The sequence below is a fragment of the Hemicordylus capensis genome, chromosome 3, assembly GCF_027244095.1.
Source record: "Hemicordylus capensis ecotype Gifberg chromosome 3, rHemCap1.1.pri, whole genome shotgun sequence".
NCBI lineage: Eukaryota > Metazoa > Chordata > Lepidosauria > Squamata > Cordylidae > Hemicordylus > Hemicordylus capensis.
In genome coordinates this window covers 335,168,936-335,191,712 of record NC_069659.1, presented here as the reverse complement: position 1 = coordinate 335,191,712, position 22,777 = coordinate 335,168,936, and the positions used below count along the sequence as shown (strand labels likewise).

General features: G+C 40.3%; 1 protein-coding gene across 10 annotated transcripts in view; it reads left to right on the top strand.

Moving 5' to 3' along the window:
* The window catches only part of MECOM (MDS1 and EVI1 complex locus), a 744,249-nt gene that overhangs the window by 333,004 nt on the left and 388,468 nt on the right, over positions 1–22,777 (top strand). For all 10 annotated transcript variants that reach the window (XM_053310486.1, XM_053310474.1, XM_053310472.1 and 7 more), the window contains exon 2: positions 11,112–11,449. In XM_053310486.1, coding sequence (XP_053166461.1) covers positions 11,112–11,449 — 338 coding nt within the window. The remainder of the gene's footprint in view (positions 1–11,111; positions 11,450–22,777) is intronic.

Sequence of the window (22,777 nt, the reverse complement as noted above, 5' to 3'; positions counted from 1 at the left end):
ACTGACACTATCCAGAGTCTTGAATGCTGGTAGTTATTGTGCAAGCTGATATTGACATGTTCCAGAAACAATGTGGTGTTCTCATGCAGTTAGTGTATTATTACATGGTATTAACTGCTAGCCTAGAATGACCACTTGCTCATATAGAAATGATCCCTTCTTAAGCTGCAGCTGCACCCTGCTATGCACAGGGGTTTATATTCAGTACAACAAAGTCTTCAGTTTTTATCAGCATTTTACTCTCTCCCCAGCTCATTACGCCTCTTTGGTAGCTCAGCTGTTTTATTTTTTGGTCCTACTTTGTCAACACTGTTATAGGTAGACTAATTGGTGGTTGTACATAGAAATAATGTGTGATTTGTGTGAAAATATTGGTTAGAGGATTCCCCCACCAAAGTTCTCAACGTATTTTACATACATTTAACTAAGTAATCCTCATAAGAAGAAGGTAAAACAAAGTTGTGCCGTCAAGTTGGTGTATACTCCTATTATTAGTTAATCTAACACTACTACTAAATGTCCTGTTTCTTCTTTTTGGTGGAGGACATAATATGTCTCGTGCATGTGTGTGAGACAAGCTCAAGTTAATTTAAGAGATTTGTATCTTATCTTTCCACCATTTAGGTTTTTAAGGCTGCTTAAAAAAATGAATAAAAGCATTCATAGCCTCAGTAGGTGTGGGCTTCCATATGTAATCTTTCACCCTTGAACAAGGAATAGATTCCTTCTCTTACACCTGGAACATTTTCAGACGGCAACTTTACCATGACTTTACTTTGGGTGTGTGTGTGTGCGTTCACATATAGGCCAGATTTACCCAAAGTCCGTGCGATATTTTAGAGAACACTTCACACAGGATCAAGGTTTTTCCTTCTGTATTAAAACATAGCCCGACTTATATCCAGGGTTAAAAAAACCCCTCTTTATGCGTCAGCATATCTGTTATGCCCCAAATTTGCAGTAAAGCCTTTCGGTAAATCCTGCTGTCTGCAAAGCCTCCAGATGTCTATTCAGGTTCTGACTCTCTTGGCCTCAGTGGTGGGGCAAGGAATAAACCCTCCCAGAAGTACCTGGGGCCCTCAAGTCAAGTCTGGCAGTAGAGCAGATCAGAATATCCAAGTCAGAAACACCAGGTTGCTCCTGCCATACAGTTCTTCTCACAGATAGGTGACTTGATAGCAGTTAGAATCCTCACCTGAGAGGGCTCAATGGAGTTGCATTTTTATTGCCCTCCCAGAACCCAATGAAGACAAGGCATGGTTAGCTGGAGTAAAATAGGGCCACTTTATTAATGTACAGCGGAATAAGACCTGCAATGAGGTACCTAACTAACCAGATTGCGGGTACTCCTCCCGTGTGGGCCTGCCTCTAGGGAGGGCCATCGCACACCATAGTGAAGGGCCGGGTACTGGTTCGATCAGGCACCAGCTCCTGACGTCCTCTCACCGCTAGGCTTTCCCCCACTGGAGGGGCAATCTGACCCACCCAAACACAAGCCGTGGAACTCTGAGTTGGTGAGTTGAGCCACCCCCCGAGCGGGTGCCATTCCCAATCCTCCAGGCTGCAAAAACCCTGAAGGGCTGTTCCTTGGCTCCCCCTCATATCTAATGGCTGACCAAACACCGTTTATCAATCTACCCACCCAACACCCAAACTCTCCTGCCAAGTGGCTGATTACCTTCAGTGTGTACCTATGACCCAAACCCAAAGGACTCAGTAAGAAGTAGGTGGGAAAAGACCGCACCCAGTGCCAATCTGGTGCAAATTCCTACTTGGCCCCCTCAGATAACCAGCAATCCCTCACTGAGTACAGGGTGGGTAGGTGGGTGCCAAGCTGTGGAGCGACTGGGCAGAATGGAGGCAGCCAGTGCCACAACCGGCCCGCTCCCTTGAGGAACTGGGAAGAATGGAGGTGGCTGGCGCCACAACCAGCCTGCCCCCTTCCCTGGTTGGCCGATCCCGGCTGCATGGAGCGGGAGGCAAGATGGTGGTGCTGTGCCTGACTCATCTGCCAGGGGCACAACCCTGCACCACACCTCATACGCTGGCGCGGTGGTGGGGACCGGCATTCTGCCCTTCCTCCAAGGAGCTCAGAGCAGCACACATGTTTTCCTCTCCCATGTTGTCCTCACAATAATCTTGTGAGATGTGTAAGGCTGTGTGTGCTCTCAAGATGGCATCCGCACATGCTCAGACACTATTTCCTGCTGAGAACAGGAAACTTCCTGTTCCTAAGAAATGCAGCTGGCAAACAGAGAGCCTGGCTGCTTCATACAAAGAGCACCACTCTGGGGTGGTAGTGGGGGGCAGTGGAGGTAAGACCTGCCTTCCTTCTTTTAAAGTGCCCACTTGCTTCAACTGAAATAATTTGGCTGGGGCAGCTCGAAGTATTTTGGCACCTGGAAACAGAGGTGCCGAAATGTTTCGAGCGCATCCCTACCTGCAACCATTTTTAAAAACTATTTGTACAGCAATCAATTTATGTTGTAGTAGTAGTATTTTCAAGGAACTTATAACAAAGTCAAAAATTCCAAGTTGGACCTGTAACAAAAATTATGTAAATTCAGACTAAATCAATTTTTTAAAAAGACATGCAGTTTTCCTTATTCATTTATAAGCAGTCACTTTGACCACAATATGAATGTTTCAGAACTCAGAAGTCAATCATCCTGTGTGGATTACTTTCAGTATCTTCCTTGATGATGCAATCATATTCATAAGAAGTATACAACCTCTTCATGTTGAATGCACATAAGCAAACAAGAGGATAACATGTCAATGTATATCTTGTAATTGCAACCCTCTTGGTAATTGTAATTCTAACTTCTGGCTATGCCAGACTCCATTCTTGGAGTCCAGCTCTGTTGTTTCACCTCCTAGATTATTTTCTTAACCCTTTCCTACCTGTGATATAAGCTGGTTCTTCAGTGTCTGGCTATATCTCAGGCCAGAAATGTGATTGCAAGTTGCAACAGAACACACACACCTTTAGCTATGGGTCTGGAGAAAAGTTTTGCATTTTGGCCTGCCCCTCCCCCTCCCCCTAAATGGTTACTAGGATACCTCTGAATTTTCAAAAAATTTAATCTTCTATCAAATATCAAATCACCTGGAAATGTGTAGGAATATGAATATATGTCATATTCCATTAAAGTGCAAGCACCGTTTGCATTATATTGCACCAAAATATTATGTGTAATATGATTAATGGAACTGAAGTTAAGAAAAGCAAGTTTCCTGTGGTAAACTGTTTCCAGGGGAACACCTCTCAGTCATTCTGGATAGTGGTATGCACGGAACCGCACCTCCGTGGTCCGGCGCTGGGGTGGTGGTGGTTCTTTAAGGGTGGGGGGTGCACTTACCCCTCCCGCCACTTTCCCTCCACCAGCACTCCTTTTGTTTCAAACTTCTTGGGGCGGCAGCACACCTCCCTGCCGCCCTTGCCCCCGTTTTTGGCCGGAAGTACCACGCACATGTGCACACGTTGCGCCCGCACGTCCAGCATCTGCACACCTGCGTGCGACGTGCACATGTGTGCACAGTACTTCCGGCCACTTCTGGCCAAAAACGGGGGCGTTGGCAGCAGGGAGGTGCGCTGCCGTCCCAAGAAGTTTGAAAAAAAAGGAGTGCCGGTGGGGGAAAAGCGGCAGGAGGGGTAAGTGCACCCCCCACCCTCAAAGAACCACCCCCCTGGTGCTGAACCTTTGAACTACGCCACATTTGAACCGGTTCAGAGGACTCTACAATGGCCTCTGGACCGGTTCATGCACATCCCTAGATACCACCCTCAGTTCAACAAAGGCTTTTGTTGCAGGTCTAACTTTTACTGAATCTTTTCTTGTTCTCTTTCTAGAACATAAAGAAGTGCTATTCTGATATCATTAAAAAGTGTTCCTGTGCATCAAAGAAAATTATTTTGGATCAAATGATCTTCTCTCTCTATATAACAGTTAGTTTCCAAAATCCTCTCTCTTTGTCATATTCTGAAAATCCCAAGGTTACATTCTTCTGTAATATCATCCCAACAAACAGAATAACCAACCTAGGGCAGAATGTGCAGCTTTGTAAATGTGGGCTTTGCAAAAGTGGGGCTTTGCAGATGTGAGCTGCCTCAAATTCCAGTGGCTCCCATTGAATTCGACAGGAGAGAGTAAACAGGCTGCAATCTGGCACACAGTCAAGAATAAGCAAAATCTCTCCTCTTCACTGTAGACATAAGGTTCATTGAGGTCAGAGCATGCCGAGATGCCTTGGTGCATGCCACATGATGCAGCAACCGTGCTAAATTAAGCAGGGTTTGGGGTCTGGGCTGGTCAGTGCCTGGACGACACTGTCTTTACTTCCATCATGGAAAAAAAGGTGGGGTATAGATGTAACAAATATATAGTCTACTCCTCTCCTGGGTGTCTGGGTGTGGGTGCGTGTGCGGTCTCTACAGTTCCACATATAGACCCTCTTTCCACACACACTGTTCAGCATCATAACGGGCATTTCACTAGTAAAATGAAACATTTTTTTTAGGTCTCTCTGCAAAATTCATTAAACATTTTTAAAGCCAGCCCTCTTTTTTCATGAGTAAACAGTAGCAAGGGACTCTTGTTTGTCAAGTATCATTATTATACATGTCCCATTTGTTTTTTAATTTCCCTCCATTACTTTTCAAAAAGAAATTTGTCCAGATAGAGCAGGTTTTGCATTGCCTTTCTACCCACTTGTATGCATAGTCCTTTCTTTATGCAGAATACTTTGCTGCACAACTTAGAAAGAAAAAAGGGTTGTGTTGCAAAAGATCAGTGTTGCAAGAAAGTGCTTAGTAAGTGCTTCCACTGAGATATACACATTTAAAATAAAATGCCAAAAATTCCATGGCCTAGATTTACTGGCAGAAGGAATTCTATAGATTCCAACTGACGACAAAAATCTGATTCTAATCTTACTTACATATATATGTCACCCTTAAAGTAACTCCATTGACATTTTCAACTTGTACACCAGAGTAAGTATTATCAGAATTTGGATTTGTATTGCTCAATAAAATCAAACACTGTCTAGAAGGAGGTTATAACTCACAATGAATAATATTAATGAGGTGAGTAGTTTTCGAGAATTCCATAGGGCTTCTGGCTTGTCTAACCAACTATTCAGCACAAGTAGCAGGTGTATAATCAAGCTCTTGATTCATTCACACCTATATTAGGCTCAGTTGACATGAATATATAATGCTAGTAAAATACTAATCATTATGATGGGCAGAGCATTGAGGAACAGGGTATTTGTATGTTGCAAAGGCTGTGTAGGATGCATTACATCTCTTTATAATTTGTTTTCTAGCAACACCTTTTTATCACAGAGTGTCAGTGGGAGCTAAAATGAAATGAGATTTTACCCATATTTCAAGTCTCCAGTTCAACCACTGTCAAACTTTTAAATTTCATGTCAAACTGCAAATTTTATTTAAAAACTTGGAATTTGCCACTATTATGTGAATCTAGTCACCCACATCAAACAACTAGGTCTCAAATTGCCTGGTTATTTATGAGGGTCTAATCAAAATTTAAGGCATAAAATTTGGATTCTAGTATTCACAAGTTTATTTTAAGAACTGTGAAAGATAGTTGTAATTAGCTGTAGTTGTAAATACTGATATGCTTTTACATTGTAAACCATTGTTTAGATTGTTGTTGGGTTTTTTGGTTGATTAAAGACATGAGCTAAACAAACATAATAATTTTAAGTCCCATTGATTTTAAGCATGTACTTTCACTTATTGAAATAATTTTTACTAAAGTGATTAACTTTGTCTCATTTATAAATATGTTAACACCTGGAAGAAAATGGAAAAATTCTGATATAATTTTTTTCCTGATTTTTTCTGAGACCTGAGATGGGAACATTGGAAATTGGAGTGTGTGTGTGTCAAAAATAAAAACCTTATTAAATATTTTCCATTTCATAATGATGAGTAAAATACTTTTAAAGCAGTAAATAATACTTTATTAATATTAATATTATTATTACAAAAAATAATACTTTAACAACAAATTTACACTGCTTCAAATCTCCCAGGTCCAAGATTCCAAGCATTTGACTGGTTTACTAAACAAGTAACACTCCTAGGACTTACTGTTGGAAACAATATTTTCAAAAGTAGCAAAACAAATATAATCTTCAGGTATTTGGTCTGGGAGTATAGTCTGGGAGTCTGCTCCCCATCCCATAGCTTCAAATTTCCCAGTAAGTTTTTATTCTGTATGTAACATGACTTTATGTTATCACTTTATGACCTGTAAGATTCCTTGAAAGTTTTATAAAATAAGATAAGAATAAATAGAATTTTTTTTACTTCTTCAGATTAAAATTTGAAATTCATTTCAGCTTTAGTAAATTACGGAAATCTGTTTTCAAATGTGGAAGCCTGCCATTCACACTTTACATGTTTGCAGAGGGAAGTGTAGGTGTAGTAAACATCATTGTGTAAATGGAAAGTGAAGGTTCTTAATCAACAAGTTTTGATTCTGATCCTTGGTTGTGGAACACTAAAGGTGAAGTGTGCTCTTGAGTCAGTGTCGACTCCTGGTGACCAGAACCCTGCAGTTGTCTTTGGTAGAATACAGGAGGGGTTTACCATTGCCATCTCCTGCACAGTATGAGATGATGCCTTTCAGCATCTTCCTATATTGCTGCTGCCTGATATAGGTGTTTCCCATAGTCTGGGAAACTTACCAGTGGGGATTTGAACTGGCAACATCTGGCTTGCTAGTCAAGTCATGAACAATAGTCCATCCTTTATAGCCTGTCAGCTCAATTTTTATTGTCCAAATTCCACTGGCATTTCTGTTTCTAAAGTTTTCTGTAATTTCTGACAACTTTTTAAAGGTTCAGTCTTCCCCACTCTATACACTTTTATAGCCATATCATAGCACCAGGAAAGAATAGCAACAGACAGGACAGTCAGAGTAGGAAATAACTTTCAGAGTTGCAACTATTTCAGAATTACAAACCATTTTGTTCACAAATACCTATTAATTCTGGCTTGGGCTGTGTATGCTCTGGACTATAACAAAAATCAAAAAGCAGACATTGCATAGTCTAATGTATGCTATTTCAATTTTCATTTAAAAATATTTCTTGGCACTTTTCTTTTAAAACAGTATACAAAGTAACTTATAAAAAGTTATAAACGGCGACCTAAAGAACACAGAGCAACGAAGACCATAAATAATTATGGTATCTTAAACTGAGTAAAACAGTGGTTATTAATCAAACATATATAAAATCAAAACCAGAATAGTCATGAGTAGGGGCAAAGTGTTATTCCATACCATTAAAGGCTGTTTGTTTCTCTTGGCCTTAGATTTCACAAGGCATTGCCACACACTTTCAACCCCTCCACTTTTTCCCCCAGACTTATGGGCTAGAAACTTGCCTATAAAAAGAAAGAGAAAAAGCTGAGATTCTCATACTTCTGAATTTTGGGTCAAGAATCATCCTGCTCCACTTGCTCAGCATGGTTGCAGAACTGCTGAATACATACAGCCCTGGTTTTCTGCTGCATTGCACTTATCTATGAGCCCCAAGCCTATCTCTGTATTTGGCTTATTAGCTACTGCAACTGAAGGTGAAGGGGCACTGGCTGCTTTAAATTCCCCAACGCTTTCTCACACGCACTGTATTGCAATCCTTTATTGCCTTTGGAATGGAAAAGCATGCTAAACTGTTAAGCATTTGCCCAAGTGGAAGGAAGTCTACCCCCCTCCCCGTGTTCTATACAGAAGCCCAGGTTACAGTTTAAACTGACCCCAGGCTCCGGAGAAGTTAAAACTCTGGCATTCGCTTTGGCACAGAGCTGCTCTATCATCTTCATCAGGAACATCCCAGCGCTAGCCGCGTGCATTCTTTCCTGCCAGCATAACACGTTTGTGCAGAATGTGAACACATTGGTGTCCACCCTGATCTTTTAGTAGCAATTAACCTTTCCTGCAGGGTTTCCTTTGAAGCTTGCTCATGTTTTTATTGCAAAATAGCAAAGAGGAGGTGTTTTTTTTAAATGAAGGGAAATAACTTCCATGTTACTTAAGCTATTCTGTTCCCCTACTTAGACATTACAATTATATCACCCTATTCCTAGTGGGGACAATTTTATGAACTTAAAGAAGTCTTGCCTGGAATTAAAAACTACAGTTGTGTGTGAGATATATATATATATATATATATATATATATATAGAGAGAGAGAGAGAGAGAGAGAGAGAGAGAGAGAGAGAGAGAGAGTTGCTTACCACTTTTAGGTTTTGTGGGATTTGTTTTATGTGCAGATAAAGTGTGCTGGTGGAGGAAATTAAGGATGCTTTTCTTCCAACATCTGTTTTCATAAGGGTTGAGCAATCAAAGAGCAAAACACTTTTAGCACCCATGAGAAATTGAGTTTTTATAAAGGTAGCAGGATGCTTTCAGTGAACAAAGCCTCTCATTAACAGAAAGTGTGAAAGTACACTTTTTTCTTTTCTTTACCTGTGCAGCCTGGGTGATTAGGAACATGTTTAGAAATGCAGTTATAATCGAAATAAAAATTATGAATTATTGGTTGGGAAAGATCTTAGCAATATTTTTTCAGTGCTCACTTGTGACGTGAAGATTTTCTTCTTTTAGTGGAAAGGTAGAAATTAGATATTTTCTTCCAGCTAGTTAAGGAAAGTACTATTTATTTGTTTAATGTGGTACAAAGGAATGTTTAGGCTTCAGTGTGGGAGATATAGGTTCTCTCAAAACACTGATCGGCTACTCTGGTCTATAGTAATATGTGTTTTGCAGTAAGCAATGCCAAATGCAGGGAGATATAACCAGAAAAGGTTTAGTATAAATTGCTGTGGATATACCCACCCACCCCTGATGTACCTAACAAGCCTCTGTTCTTTTCTCTCTGAAATATATCAGTGAGTCGGTTTGGAAGATCACCAGCCTGCGTGATTATGAAGAGTGTGCTCTGAGAGTGTGTCCATTGGGACATCTTCCCTTTATTGTGTGTTTATCCGATTGGCCCCTCTGCATGCCTCCACAATCTTGTTTAAACAACTAGTTGGAGCATGTTAGATGGGCCATTCGGATCAACAACCTACTCAGGCAATAAAGAGATGCACCAAGAGGGTATTGTGATGTCTGTGGAAGATGTGGTGATGGGTGTGCTCTCTCAGCCCATCTTCTTCCTAATCACATGGGCCAGTAAGGTGTTTTCTGAAGTGGTCCAGTGTTGTGGTGTGATTGAGGCCAAGTATGCAAATGCTGCAATTTAGAATGGATTGTAGTAATTTGGAGATTACATTTCTGAATGCTCCCCTGTGTTAAGCATCCCCACCCAACACCGGCAAATAGTTGTATAGCTCATGAAGGGCTGAGCTAGAACATTTAGTCTTGATATAACAGTTTTCTATTTGCAGGGAGTTTCATTTTACACTGAGGAAGATTCAGAAGTGGTATCCGTTACCTGTAGTTTGAAGTGTTACAGCCCATTCTATTACACCAGAATTCTGCCACTTCATTTTGCATGTGTAGACTAGGTCTCTCTCAAAGCTCTATTACCACAGCTACAAAACTGTCTGAGTGGTCATGGGCAGGTCACTGGCTTTCAGACAGTGTTAGCATAAAATGAGAAAGAAGCTGTTGTATCTATCAGCTGATCTGATAGTTTGTAGTAAGGTGGGAAATAAATTTAAATACACTTCCTGATTCTGTTTCTATAGTCTCCTTCTTTTATTATATCAGAACTTGGGATCACTCAGTGAAGCTATTTGTCAGTAGGTTCAAAGGGGACCAAAAGGAAGCCATTCTTTACACTATGCATAATTAACATAAAATTGTCTGCCTCTGAGATGTGGTAATCGCCCCTACGTTAGGGTGGCCTTCTTTATCTCTCTGAGTCTCCCAGAGGAATATTTCTGACGGCTGTTGCTAGATATAGCTTGATCCATCAGACCAGTTCTTCAGGGTTTATGTACAACTTATATAGAGATCTGGTGGCGTAGTGGTAAAACTGCCGCCCTGTAACCAGAAGGTTACAAGTTCGATCCTGACCAGGGGCTCAAGGTTGACTCAGCCTTCCATCCTTCCGAGGTTGGTAAAATGAGTACCCAGAATGTTGGGGGCAATATGCTGAATCATTGTAAACCGCTTAGAGAGCTCCGGCTATAGAGCAGTATATAAATGTAAGTGCTATTGCTATATTGCTATATAATGGAGCGGATGGATTTGTAGTAACAGTAAGTGGTGGACTGGAGCTCTTCACATAATGGAGTAATCTCATTCTTGTGGCCCGTTTTTGTGGCGATTGGGTTTTTTTTGCTTTTTTTATAGTCCGGGAACCTAACCGCCCCCCCCCCCTTGATCCCATAGACTCAATGACCTATTACCCGTGGTTTCATTACCCATGGTAATCTATGGCTAGGGGAAGGGTCAAAGAAGGGACAAGGGTGGGGGGAGCTCAAAGGTGAGATTTTCAAATGTACTTAGGGAGGCAGCCAGGCATCATTTTGCCTTTCTGCCTCATAGGAGTGGGCGGAGAGAGAGAGAAAGAGAGAGAGAGAGGAGCTCGCTTTTGCCTTGCCTGCCTGATGCCTGGAATGGATTCTCTGCTTTTTGTTCCTGATTTCCTGATTGAGGAAAAGGGAAGAGAATTTTTGTTCACCCCCTTCCTGCTGCTGAGAGAATCACTGCATGTGCCTACTGTTTGTGCAAATCAATTTGGGTACAAATCTACCTGTTTCGGGAGATTTGTGGATAAAACAAATCACCCTGTGCTAGCTGGCCAGATTCAGACCCAAGACAAATTGCGGGTGATTTGTTTGGGTATAAATCAATTGAAAAATTTGATTCGTGCACATCCCTAGTTGGAAGGAGACACAAGGGTAGAATTTTTTTACATTATATCTTTAGCTGGTAAGTTTGTTATAAATGGCCAAACAGTTGTAATAAAATATAAATAATGGTAGTATGATCCATACACGAGTAGTAAGAGATGCCCTAGGTGTGATAACAACCAATGGCAATACAATAATTTTGTGCAAATAGTTCTATAGCACATCTACTCATTTTGTTCTTAATGTTTGGAATCCTTTTCAGATAATGAGTGTATATATGAAAACTTTCCTGATATTCCTTTGGAAGAAACAACTGAAAATGATGGCGAACCAATCACCCTTTCACTCAATATGCATGAACAGTCTTCTCCAGCAACATCAAGTGAAGCCTTCACACCAAAGGAGGGGTCTCCTTATAAAGCTCCCATATATATTCCTGACGATATCCCAATTCCATCAGAGTTTGAACTTCGAGAGTCAAATATTCCTGGAGCTGGATTAGGAATATGGACCAAAAGGAAGATTGAAGTAGGTGAACGATTTGGGCCATATGTAGGAGAACATCATCCAAGTCTTAAAGATCCCAGTCATGGATGGGAGGTAGGACGAAGTATATATTTTTGTCTTGTATTCAGTGATATTATTAATCTGTTTGCTTTTGTTTGAGGGCACTATTTCCTATTGCTAACTACAACTATTTCTTAAAGGAAAACTTTGGAAAGTTTTAAAGACTGATAACACTTGTTAAATTGTGTTATAGAAGGGAAACACACTATTGTTTCTGTGGATCTTGTAATTTTATATTTACCAGTCTTTATGGATTTCTGATCTTTCCTCATACCTGAGTCCATCTTTGCTTTGCAAGCACAGTACCTTCATTAAGATATGGTGAACAGAAGGGGGACAAAATCATTACCTGAATACCCTTGATAGTGCTAGGGGTTGTTTTGTTTTGTTTTGACTTGTCTTGGTTTTTGGTGTTTAAATATGGCACATAACAGGAAAATGTAACCTTTCATGAAAACAGGTGGGTGGCATCCATTTGGAAATTTTAGCCACCAGGGTGAAGAAGCTCCTTCTTGTAAAATGTCTTGCAAAAGAATGACATTTTGCAGAATATGGCCTTTTTCATGTTGTAATATTATTATATATACACCACAAGATGATGGAAAACTTGTTCAGCAAACTCCAGTAGGGTAGATTTCCTTACCTTCAAGGGATCTGCAAATGATAATGTGTCATACATATTGTGCAGAGCTTCTTAGCATGATAGCATAGTCAGTTCGAGTACAGACAGGATTGCTGCTTGCATACAGCAAAGCTGGTGATAACAGATGTGTTACAACTGCTGCATGCAGCCACCAACTTGCTCTAGTTCCTCCATATCTCTTCTCAATCACCCCTGACTGCAGCCAGTATTCCCTCTAATTTTTTTCATCTGTGCACAGAATGAGTTTTATTCTGGGCGGCAGTATCAAGGTAGAATGTGCGCACATACATTCAGTGTGGGACCTTCCTGATTCAACCTAAGTGGGATTTAAAATCAACTGAGCAGTCATCAAAAAACTTGTGTGCACACTCACATGTGCACACCTTAGAGGGAAAACTGGATGCAGCTCATACATCTATACATCATACTTGGTCTCAGACCACAGCAGACCAGATCTGATTTCTTCCTTGCATTTTGACAGCATCAGGTCATCTATCCTCCAGAGCCAGAGAAATGTGTGTCTCATGGAGTCTGAAGAATTCCTTTTGTAGACCTTCACATTTCAGTCTTGCCACCCATAAAGTACTTAATTCTTAGGGCATTCCTGAGGGAATCTATGGCCACCCCCAAACCCTGACTCTTTTCTTTTCTTTTCCTAAAACAGCTTGGAGAACACAAAAATCTGTTCTTGCTCTTTTCTCTAGTATATACCAAAAAGCCACAAGGTGGCTCTTCATTACTTTATGCTATGATTCTGCTTATTATATGGCAGTAAGGCAATACCTTCTCAGGTTCATCACCTCACACTTCCTTTTATCTTATTGATGAAGTCAAGTCATTCTCAACATCCACGTTATTTGTTGTCCCAGCTCACTTATACTTTGTCTCTTTTGTGATACGTTTCAAATGACATGAGGAAAGGTCTTCTATTCAGTATTGATCTGATGCAGTTTTTTAAAAACTTTCTTGATTTTTATGGCCCATGCATGTGTTTATATGATGTTAGCAGTGCATAGTGACATATAGCCAGATTATCTACCTTGTTGTTTAAAGGATTACAGGCAATGGTTGATTGTATGTTTTGTTTATCCAGCTAAAAGGACCCTTTCAAAATTTGCTGTTTTTAGAATCTGGAGTTGATGATGTGTAACTGGAATTGCTTTTCATTAGCCTTGCCAGGGATCACTAAATAGGCCAAATAAAAGCTATTATTAGTATATTGCAGAGTATGTACTTCAACTCTCCTTTCTTACCAGGAACATTCCTCCTTTTGTAGTACTGGTCCTGGAAAGTCACTATCCCTATTTTTTCCTTTTGGTGATGTCCTAACATTTTAAACGTGAGTTTCTAGAATTGTCATTGAAAAGGGTTCAGCTGCCTTTCCAGGATCTCTAGAAGTGAAATCTTAAGAGTGGGGAGCAGATGCATTGTGTCTAGTACTCTAGCCTTGTCCCAAAGCCCTTAATGGCTTAGGTCCAGGCTATTTAAGAGAGTGCCTCCTTTGTCATAAACCCTGCCACCTGTTATGATCTGGAGAGGTCCAGTTACAGATGCCACCGGCTTGTTTGGTGGTGACCCATGACCGGGCTTTCTCTGTGGCTACTCCAGGGCTTTGGAATATGCTCCCTACTGAAATAAGAGCAACTCCTTCTGTTTGTTTTTAGGAAGAACCTCAAAACTCTCCTGTTTTCTCAGGCTTTTTATTAGAATTAATTTTAATAATTTTGAAACCTTGTTTTAATATCTATTTTATTCTATTGTTTTCATTGTCATTTATTTTAATTTGTAACGTAAATATTTTAAATTTTGTACACTGCCTAGAGATGTACATATCAGGCGGTATAGAAATATGATAAATAAATAGTATCCGTGGGTGCATATTAAGACTAAGGTGCCATGCAGTTACAGGTAGCATACACTACAGCTGCTTAAGAATATTTTGAAATCTATTGTAGCACATTTTGGTATATCAAAATGTGTATATCAAGCATGTTGTTAATTAACCAGCCAAACACTTTCCTGACATTCAAATCTGTGGAAGACAGGCAAGTTATTGACTACAGTATACAGAAGGCAGAGTGGAATGTTTAGCAATGTGTAGAAGACATGGTTGGTAGTGATCCTTGGTGTGAGAATTGTAATCATGATGACGATGAATATATGATGAATATTTATATACCACTTTTCAACCAAAGTTCCAAAAGCGGTTTACATTGCAATAAATAAATAAAATAGCTCCCTGCCCCAAAAGGGCTCGCAATCTAAAGAATAAACATAAGATAGACACCAGCAACAGCCAATGGAGGGATGCTGTGCTGGGGGTGGATAGGGCCAGTTGCTCTCCCCCTGTTAAATAAAGAGAATCGCCATTTTAAAAGGTGACTCTTTGCTCAGTTAGGGGAGATCCCTGATCAGATAGGGATCCTTGTTATGAGAATTGTGCTATTACAAGTGTGTCCTTATTGTTGTCTGATTTGTTGGAGGGTATAAAAGAAGCAGGAGCATAGTCTGTGAGGTCTGTGATTAACCTACAAGGAGTTTAAGAGAAGATAGTTGCAGGCCAGGTTCCCGAAGACATAAAGCAACAATAACAAAGATGTTGCTAAGGAAGAGCAGAGCTACAGTAAATAACAGAAGCACATTGTAATACAATAGTGAACTGAGAGGTCCTCTTGTCACCTCATCATGCTCTTTTATGCTGCTCAGTGGCCAGTATTATGAATGACTAGATACTGATAATCTCATCTTCATTACTAATGGTAGGTAGCTTTGATTTAAAAGAAACCTATCATGGGCACAATCCAACAAAAATAACCACTTTTAAGCCCTGTTGATTTCAAGCACATGCTTAACTCCCCCACTGAAATCAGTACGGCACAGCAGCTTAGTATGAATTATAATAAGCGAGTCACATTTATTTACTTTGTAAATTTGCTTTGCAGTAAGTAAGTTTAGGACTACAACTATAAATGCAATACACATTGTACATAAACACAACATAAAATACTAGCTGAAGGTCCTTCAAATAGGATGGGCAGAATGATGGGGAACTATTGCTGGTTTTGTGAGTCACCTTTCTCCCTGTCTGGTTATGTTAGTCTCCTTCCTTCCTTCCTTCCTTTTTCTTACTTTGTTCCTAGAGGAGTCCTCTCCTCCTCTGCCTCTGCATTGGTTTTTCTGTCTCACCACTTCTCAGTTCTTCTTCCTTTCCATTCATCTCCTGTTTTCTAGTACTTCTGCTTCCTGATATTCCTTCTGACTGTTTGGTGACAGTTATTGGTGGTATGAATCCTTTGTTGTTTTTCCCCATGGGCAGCTGCATTTTTACCTGTGATTTGTAGTGTTAGAGATGCAGTTTCTTGGACAGCCAGCAAAAAGAAAGCAAACAATGATGTGAAACACAGAATAACAGAATGTTGCTGCCTGCTTGCATGCTTTTCAGAGACCTAGTCCTCTACTGAAAACCAAAGCACTTATTTTAAGGGAATTAAGCTTCTGAGGATGGAGGTTTTCTGTAGGGGCATGGAGTGTATGTCAGGTCTGAATTAACTCTTAAACGTCTCAGAAGGTGAGTTGAAGTATGGGTTTTGGAGCAAGAGCAACCAACTCACAGCACTGCCTTGAAAATTATATAGGTTGGATAAATTTTCTACACATATAGAAAATTTACATTTTTGTTTTGTTTTGTTTCTTTATTTAATTACAATAGTGAACTCAAGTGGTCAAGTGCCTATCAGTTTGGAAGCGAAACAGGGCTACAGAAATAAAATATTGTGGTTGTTGCATATTTGGGGGGGATTTCCTAGGTAAGCAGAAGTATATACATTTGTCAATTAAAATAAAACAATTGTTTTTTGTAATCCCTAATTGGCTTTGTGTGCTTCTGCAACCTTGAGCTTACAGGATATTGAGGGCTCCTGAACCAGGATGCCAGTTGCTTTTCTTTTTTTAAAAAATAAGATGGAGGGCAATAGAAGAGAAGGAATTAGCCTACTCAGTTTATAGCACCGGTCTGAGGACTTGGGCTTAGGGTTGTGGCTGGGGGTGAGGGTGGGGGGCAAGGATCTGTGCTATGAAGTTAAAAATATATGTTTCCACTTTACAGGGAAATTTCAAGAGAAAGGAAAGGGGAAAGGACACCTTTTCCTTCTCACACTCTCTAGAATAAGTCTCCAGAATTTTCAACCGCAGGGCTATCTAGCAATAAAAACCTCAGTTTCAGGGTTGATAGCCAGGCCTTCTAGTTCCATATAGCCCAGCAGGGAAAAGCTTCAAGGGAATGGCCTGGGACCGGGGTGGGGTGGGGTAGTCCTTCCCCCCGCCCCCACTCTTGAAACTCCCTCCTGCTGTGAGACCTGAGAATCGCTACAAGGCTGCTGTTCCAGGTTGGATGCAGCCCTGAAAAGGAATGCTTGTCTTAGGGGCTGGTGACTACACTGCAAATATATGACTCTCATTGTGCCAATAATTAATCTAAAGAGTATCTAGGTTGAAGCACTTATCACCTGATGTGGTTGTTTAAAACTGGCATCTAATTAAAACAAAAAAGAAGTAAATCCTAGTAGGGTAGATTGGAAGGATTTAAACTACTGGAACTGCAATTGAAAATTGTAAACCAATGTGCAGAATTATTCACTATATCCCCATATCCTACTCTGTGTAGACTGTAACTGGGTATGATGTACTTGCAAAGATTTGGCCTGGCAAGATCATGTCAATTTTGCCTTGTGGGAGAAAAAGAATTTGTTGTGATGCTCAGGTTATAATTAGAGTGCTGCAGAGAAGCTTAAATGAAAAGCTATAAATTTAAATTTTATCTCAGTTTGTGGGTCCAAAGCTGAGCATCATCTAATCAGATATTGGTTGACTAAAGCACAAATCGAACAAGAGGTCACCGGGCAGGGACAAAGGTCAAGTTTTTTTGCAGTTTGTCACTGAGGTGAAGTATCCGTAGCTCAGTGAGAAAGAGAAAACTGTCTGCCTTTTGATCAACAAAGAAAATGAATTTAACACAGATGTCAGCAATTTAAAAAAAATGAAAACAAGCATAGAAACACAAGATTTGTGATTTCACCATTCTCTGGGAAAGATGCCTGGAGCAACCACTTGAAAAATGCTATGAAAGAAACAAATACTTTCCTAGTGCTTGAATAATTTGCATATGCATGCACACACATGCGTTTGTCCTCATACACACACCATCAACTGCAACTTGTTGAACACTTTGGTTCCACCTGTTCTATGATTTCAAAGATTTAATCATCATGTTCATGGAGACACAATTTTCCTCTAGTGGTTTTGGAATGCATTGTACAGGTGTACCCCATTATTTATGGGAATTCTGTTCCTGCAGATTTCTGCAAGTAACAAAACCACGGATAACAGGTTATTAGGGTAATGGGAATTGGGAGAGTTAGGTTCCTGCATTGGCGTGGAGGTGGGAGGGAGTCTGAAAAATGGTGAAAATAATGGAAAGAAAGTGCCATACCATGCTCTGCGAGTCTCCATCTGTCCAGCAGTGTGCTCCTAAACCCAATTTGACTGATTTTTCATGGGGGGGGGGAATCCCCCCCTCACAGAAGAGCCACAAAATGGCTCCCTTAAACAAAATGGTGGCCAGAAATGACCTTGGAGGTCATTTCCAGCCACCTAGGAACCGCTTATACATGGGTATTAACGGTTTTTGTAACCTCATATGCCGAGGTTGGATGCCTATTTTTGGACCGTGAATATGTGAAACCGTAGATAGCAGTACCACATATAGCAGGGTCTACCTGTATACTAACACTTGGGTACTGGTATACAATGCATTCCCCTGTATACTATGTATACACTGGATATTGGGAACGTAGAAACAGTAGGCACCAGATGTAAAATATAGAACAGAAAATACACAGGATTTTTATTACAGTAAAGGTGAATGACTTGTCCCACATCTGGACGGCTATAGGTAATTTACACATTTTTATTAAGAAATAAAAGTGAATTAAAATTAATTTCCCAACTTGCCTCAAGATTTTGGGATATGTAACAGGGTTTTTAAAATAACAGCGTATATGTTAGCATTTAAAATGTATAAAAGACAAACTCCGTCTACCAAAATGTGTGACTAGTCTTATGTGGTGTGTGTGTACAAAAAAGCCTTTGTACACTTTGTCCAAAAAAGACTCAAATTTTGGCAGTCCACTCGGGCAAGGATAGCCAAGTGATACCCAAAGTTTAGCTGCCCTCGAAGAGCTGTTGTAAAGAAGCAGTGTCAGATTCTCTGAGAGCTGTGGATCTGAATTGAGAAGCCACACTCAGTGATGTTTGTACTTCACTCACATATGTGCATTGATGCCATGGCCAGGGAGAAGCTGGACACAGTGGCACTGCCTACATGCCGATTGCATCAGAGGGGATGGTCAAGGGAATGCACCCTTGAATCCCTGTGCTCTGTGTGGTGGGAATAACCACAACCTTGTTAGATGCTATGACCATTTTCCTTATGGCATGCATAAATGAACTGGCTGCCAAACCATTGTAGATACCAATGAGATATCAAAGTGTTTGCTTGCGTGTATCTGTGTGTGAGAGCACATATTTACCATGTGCTGGCTGTTTAGTAAAGTTTGAAGACACCACACTGCTTATAGCTCTAATCTGATAGTCTGAGGGTTCCCCCCTTTTGTCTTTGCCTTGTATTTATTATTTAAAATATGTGTATGCTGCTTTTTAGCAACAAGAGTTCTCAAAATTGCTTAAATAGCAAAATATGTGAGAAAATGGTCCTTTTGCAATATGTTTCCCCTCATAATAAATAATTTATTTTGCTTTGTGCTTGTAACAGAAGTTAATATATAAATAACTTACATAGTATTTTGAATAAGCTTGTAATGGACTGAAATACTCCCAACATTGCAAGGGGCTTCACAAATAGCTAAAACGAACATTAAGCATTTCCCCCTCCCCCACCAAAAGTCTATTTTTATACACTTGCTTCATCACCGGAAACTCATTTTAAAAGCTCTTGCTTTTAAAAGCGCTTGCTTGTTTTTCAATCCTAAAAAATCGGGGTAACTCCATATATGACATTCTGCTCCCCTGTGAAGCAAACTTGGAGGAGAGTGCTGGATACCTTTAGAGAGCATGAAGAGGTTTCATTATGAAAATGTGGGGAGGTTGTGGGCCTCAGCCAGGCCCTGTGGGCCTAAGCCCTGGATTCAATCCTGATCTGCATGCTTGCACACTGAAGGTTCTAAGTTCCCTCCTTGGTATCTCCAAAATAGAACTGAGAGAGATTCCTGCCTACAACATTGGAGAAGTTGCTGCCAGTCTGTGTAGACAATAATGAGCTAGATGGATTTTAATCGGCTCAAAAAGATGGAACAAAAATGTGCACATTAATAAATCTACCGTTAAGGCCCTTATTTAACACTCTGACTTTGGCAAGCAGCTAGTTTGGTTAATCTAAGGCATATTTTAGCTCCAATCTCCAGGATAGTTGGAAGGAAATGGGAAGCCTACTGTGACTAACTATCCAGTTGTATGGGCAACTAATACTCAGGCAATCAGCATTTTACTGCTAAGAACAAGAAAGCAAAGATGAACTCCAATTTAAATAAACCAAACTTAAATAATTTTTTTAAATTATTGTATATGCCACTTTTAACCATCAATGGCAAATACAATTGCTATTAAAATAAAAGACAGATACATAGAATTGTAAAGTACATACCTTTCCTTCCATATTTATGGGTGTGTGTGTGATATCTATTGTGGCACATAATAATGCACATGTGCATACACTGACTTGATGAAAAAAATTAGAGGGAACACTTGTTACAGCCCTGAGAAAAATTGTTAAGCTTGGAACAGAAGTTCCCTTTGGAACCCACAGAAGGTGAGGAGAGCTGGTCTTGTAGTAGTAAGCATGAATTGCCCCCTTTTCTAAGTAGGGTGCTTCCTGGTTTGCATTTGAATGGGAGACTATATGGCAGGTAGGGCCTCTGCCAGCCCACAGTGTGGGGACCCATTTTAAAATCTCACTCCTGCATGGAGTTGTGCTTAGCTTGAGGTTATCTAGGGTCACACCTACATAGGAGTATCTGCATACAAGTATCTGCATACCTACATACAAGTAAGCACCAGCAAACTCAGTGGAACCTACTTCTGAGTAAACATGCATTACTGTGCTATGAATAAAGGAAATATAGTAATATTGTAAGATGGAAAGGTGACTTAAAATGAAATTTTCCTGATTTGTTTTCTCTTGAGATTAAGAAGTAAATACTGTTCAGCTCCTTGGAAAGATAATATAACTTAAAACAGAAAAACAAAGACAGAATAATCATAAGACTGAATTAAAGAAAACTGACACACAATCATAATTCTTCCCATTAAATAAATGTGTGATAAAAAAATTTATTATGAAATGACACATTATGCAAGCCAGGATTCAAAGATGAGTTCCTCGCGTTAAGTACAGTAGATGCCATTAAGGAAAACAGTCAATATGTCACTAAGCCACAGCCTGTAAAATTAAATTGATTTGGTAAATGTAAGTAAGATAGATCTGTTTGCTTTCATCATCAATTTTGAGGGGGTGAACAGGTGATGTCACCAACCTGGGAGCGATAAAGACGCAGGACCATCTGGAAAGCTTGGTGATGGATGGGCAACTGCTTTTGGATGGTGACAGTGCTGTGGCACTTTGTCACTTGGGATGCAGTACTTAATAACTTTTCAATACCATCATAATAAATTTCACTGCCTTATTAATATAGAAATGGTGAGTTATTACTGTGATGGCCATTGTAAATAACAGGAGATGCAGCTGTCAAAAGCTGATTGTTTGGGCATGTTTCCTTAAGCAATGCCATTAACTTGGGATATTCAATGCATGTCTGTACTAAGCGGAGTTTATTGGTCATGTCAAAGGGGGGGGGGAAAGTAAGGTTGTTCAAAAATTATATCAAATTCCTAATAAAATAAAGTTTAAGACATTAGTGGATTTTTCTTCCAAGCTGCATGAAACATGATGCTAAATCATCTTTAATAATGCCATTTGATGTAAAATAATATCTGTAGGCCATAATAATGTCCTTCCCTAACTGAAACAGAAAACATCTTTTGTAGAGTTTGGATATTTGTTCGCTCACCAAAACACTGAGAAAAGGAATAAAATATCCACTTTTCATTAACTGGCTACCTTTGATAAAAACCTGCCGTTCTCTGGCTGAATCAAGCAGGAGGGTGGGGGGAAACCCTGAACAGATGTAGCTAATAGCACCCAATGACAAAGAAATATGGACAAAATTATAACCATGTGTCATGAAATAGTGGGCAGGAAAGATCATCTGGGTGTGTTTGATGAAAGCCCTGGACTGCTTCGTGACACGGACATCAGCCTGACGCCTTGAAAGAAACAAAATGTGCAGATAGATGGAAGGAGAAGATGAATGACCCAGATCAATCATTTAGCACTATTCAGCTTGTTATGCCATTGTTCCACAGGAAGATAATTAAATCAGTGATGTCTTTCTTATTTGTTGAAAGGGTGGCACAAACTTGTAAAGAATATCAAAAGCACCTCAAACATATTATTCTTTAAAAATAAAAAATAGCATACTGACTTCGCTTTTCAGACTTGGGGGCTTTGTGAGCCTTTAATTAAATGTCTTTTCTTAGCATTTCTGTAACCGCTGAAAAGAGAGCCAGCAGTCTATTAACAGGCAATAAAGTTCAGGAAGCCTACAACTAGTTTCTTGGGTCAGAGGTGAAAACTGCATGCAAAATGAAACAAAGGTGTGTTTTGATGGCTCAACAAGCAGTGAAGAGACAGAGCGCAAGTACGCACTGGGAGTGTGACATTCTTAAAGAGAAGCAAGGGAGGCACTGTCTTGTTCAGGCGGTTTATAGTGAGATCTAACCAACGGTGGCAGTGGTCCTTATCTTTCCAGCTGTCGCTTTTGGTGTTTTGGCATATAGGCAAAATACCAGGTAGTGTTTCTTCCTCCTCACCTCCCCCGACCTCGCTCACCAGAACTTCTGGGCCCCTCTTCTGCCCTGCAGACTGTAAAGCCTCAATAAGAACATAAGAGCAGCCCTGCTAGATCAGGCCAAAGGCTTGTCTAGTCCAGCATCCTGTTTCACACAGTGGCCCACCAGATGCCTCTGGGGAGCCCATAGGCAAGAGGTATGTGCATACCCTCTCTCTTGCGGTTGCTCCCCTGCAACTTGTTTTGAGAGGCATCTTGCCTGAGGCTGGAAGTGGCCCCCAACCACCAGACTAGTAGCCATTGATAGACCTGTCTTCCATGAATTTGTTTAAGCCCCTTTTAAAGCCATCCAAGCTGGTTGCCACCACCACATCCCATGGCAAAGAATTCCATAGATTAATTATGTGCTATGTGAAAAAGTACTTCCTCTTGTTGACCTTCAGTTTCCCGACCTTCAGTTTCATGTTCTAGTGTTGTGTGTGTGAGAGAGAAATTTCCCTGTATCCACCCTCTGCACTCCATGCATAATTTCATATACCTCAATCACGTCTCCCCTTTGTTGCCTCTTTTAAAGAGCCCCAGATGCTGTAGCCTAGGCTCATAAGGAAGGTGCTCCAGGCTCCTGATCATTTTGGTTGCCCTCTTCTGCACCTTTTCCAGTTCTACAATATCCTTCTTAAGATACAGTGAACAAAGCTGTACATCTCCAGATGTGGCTGCACCATAGATTTGTATAAG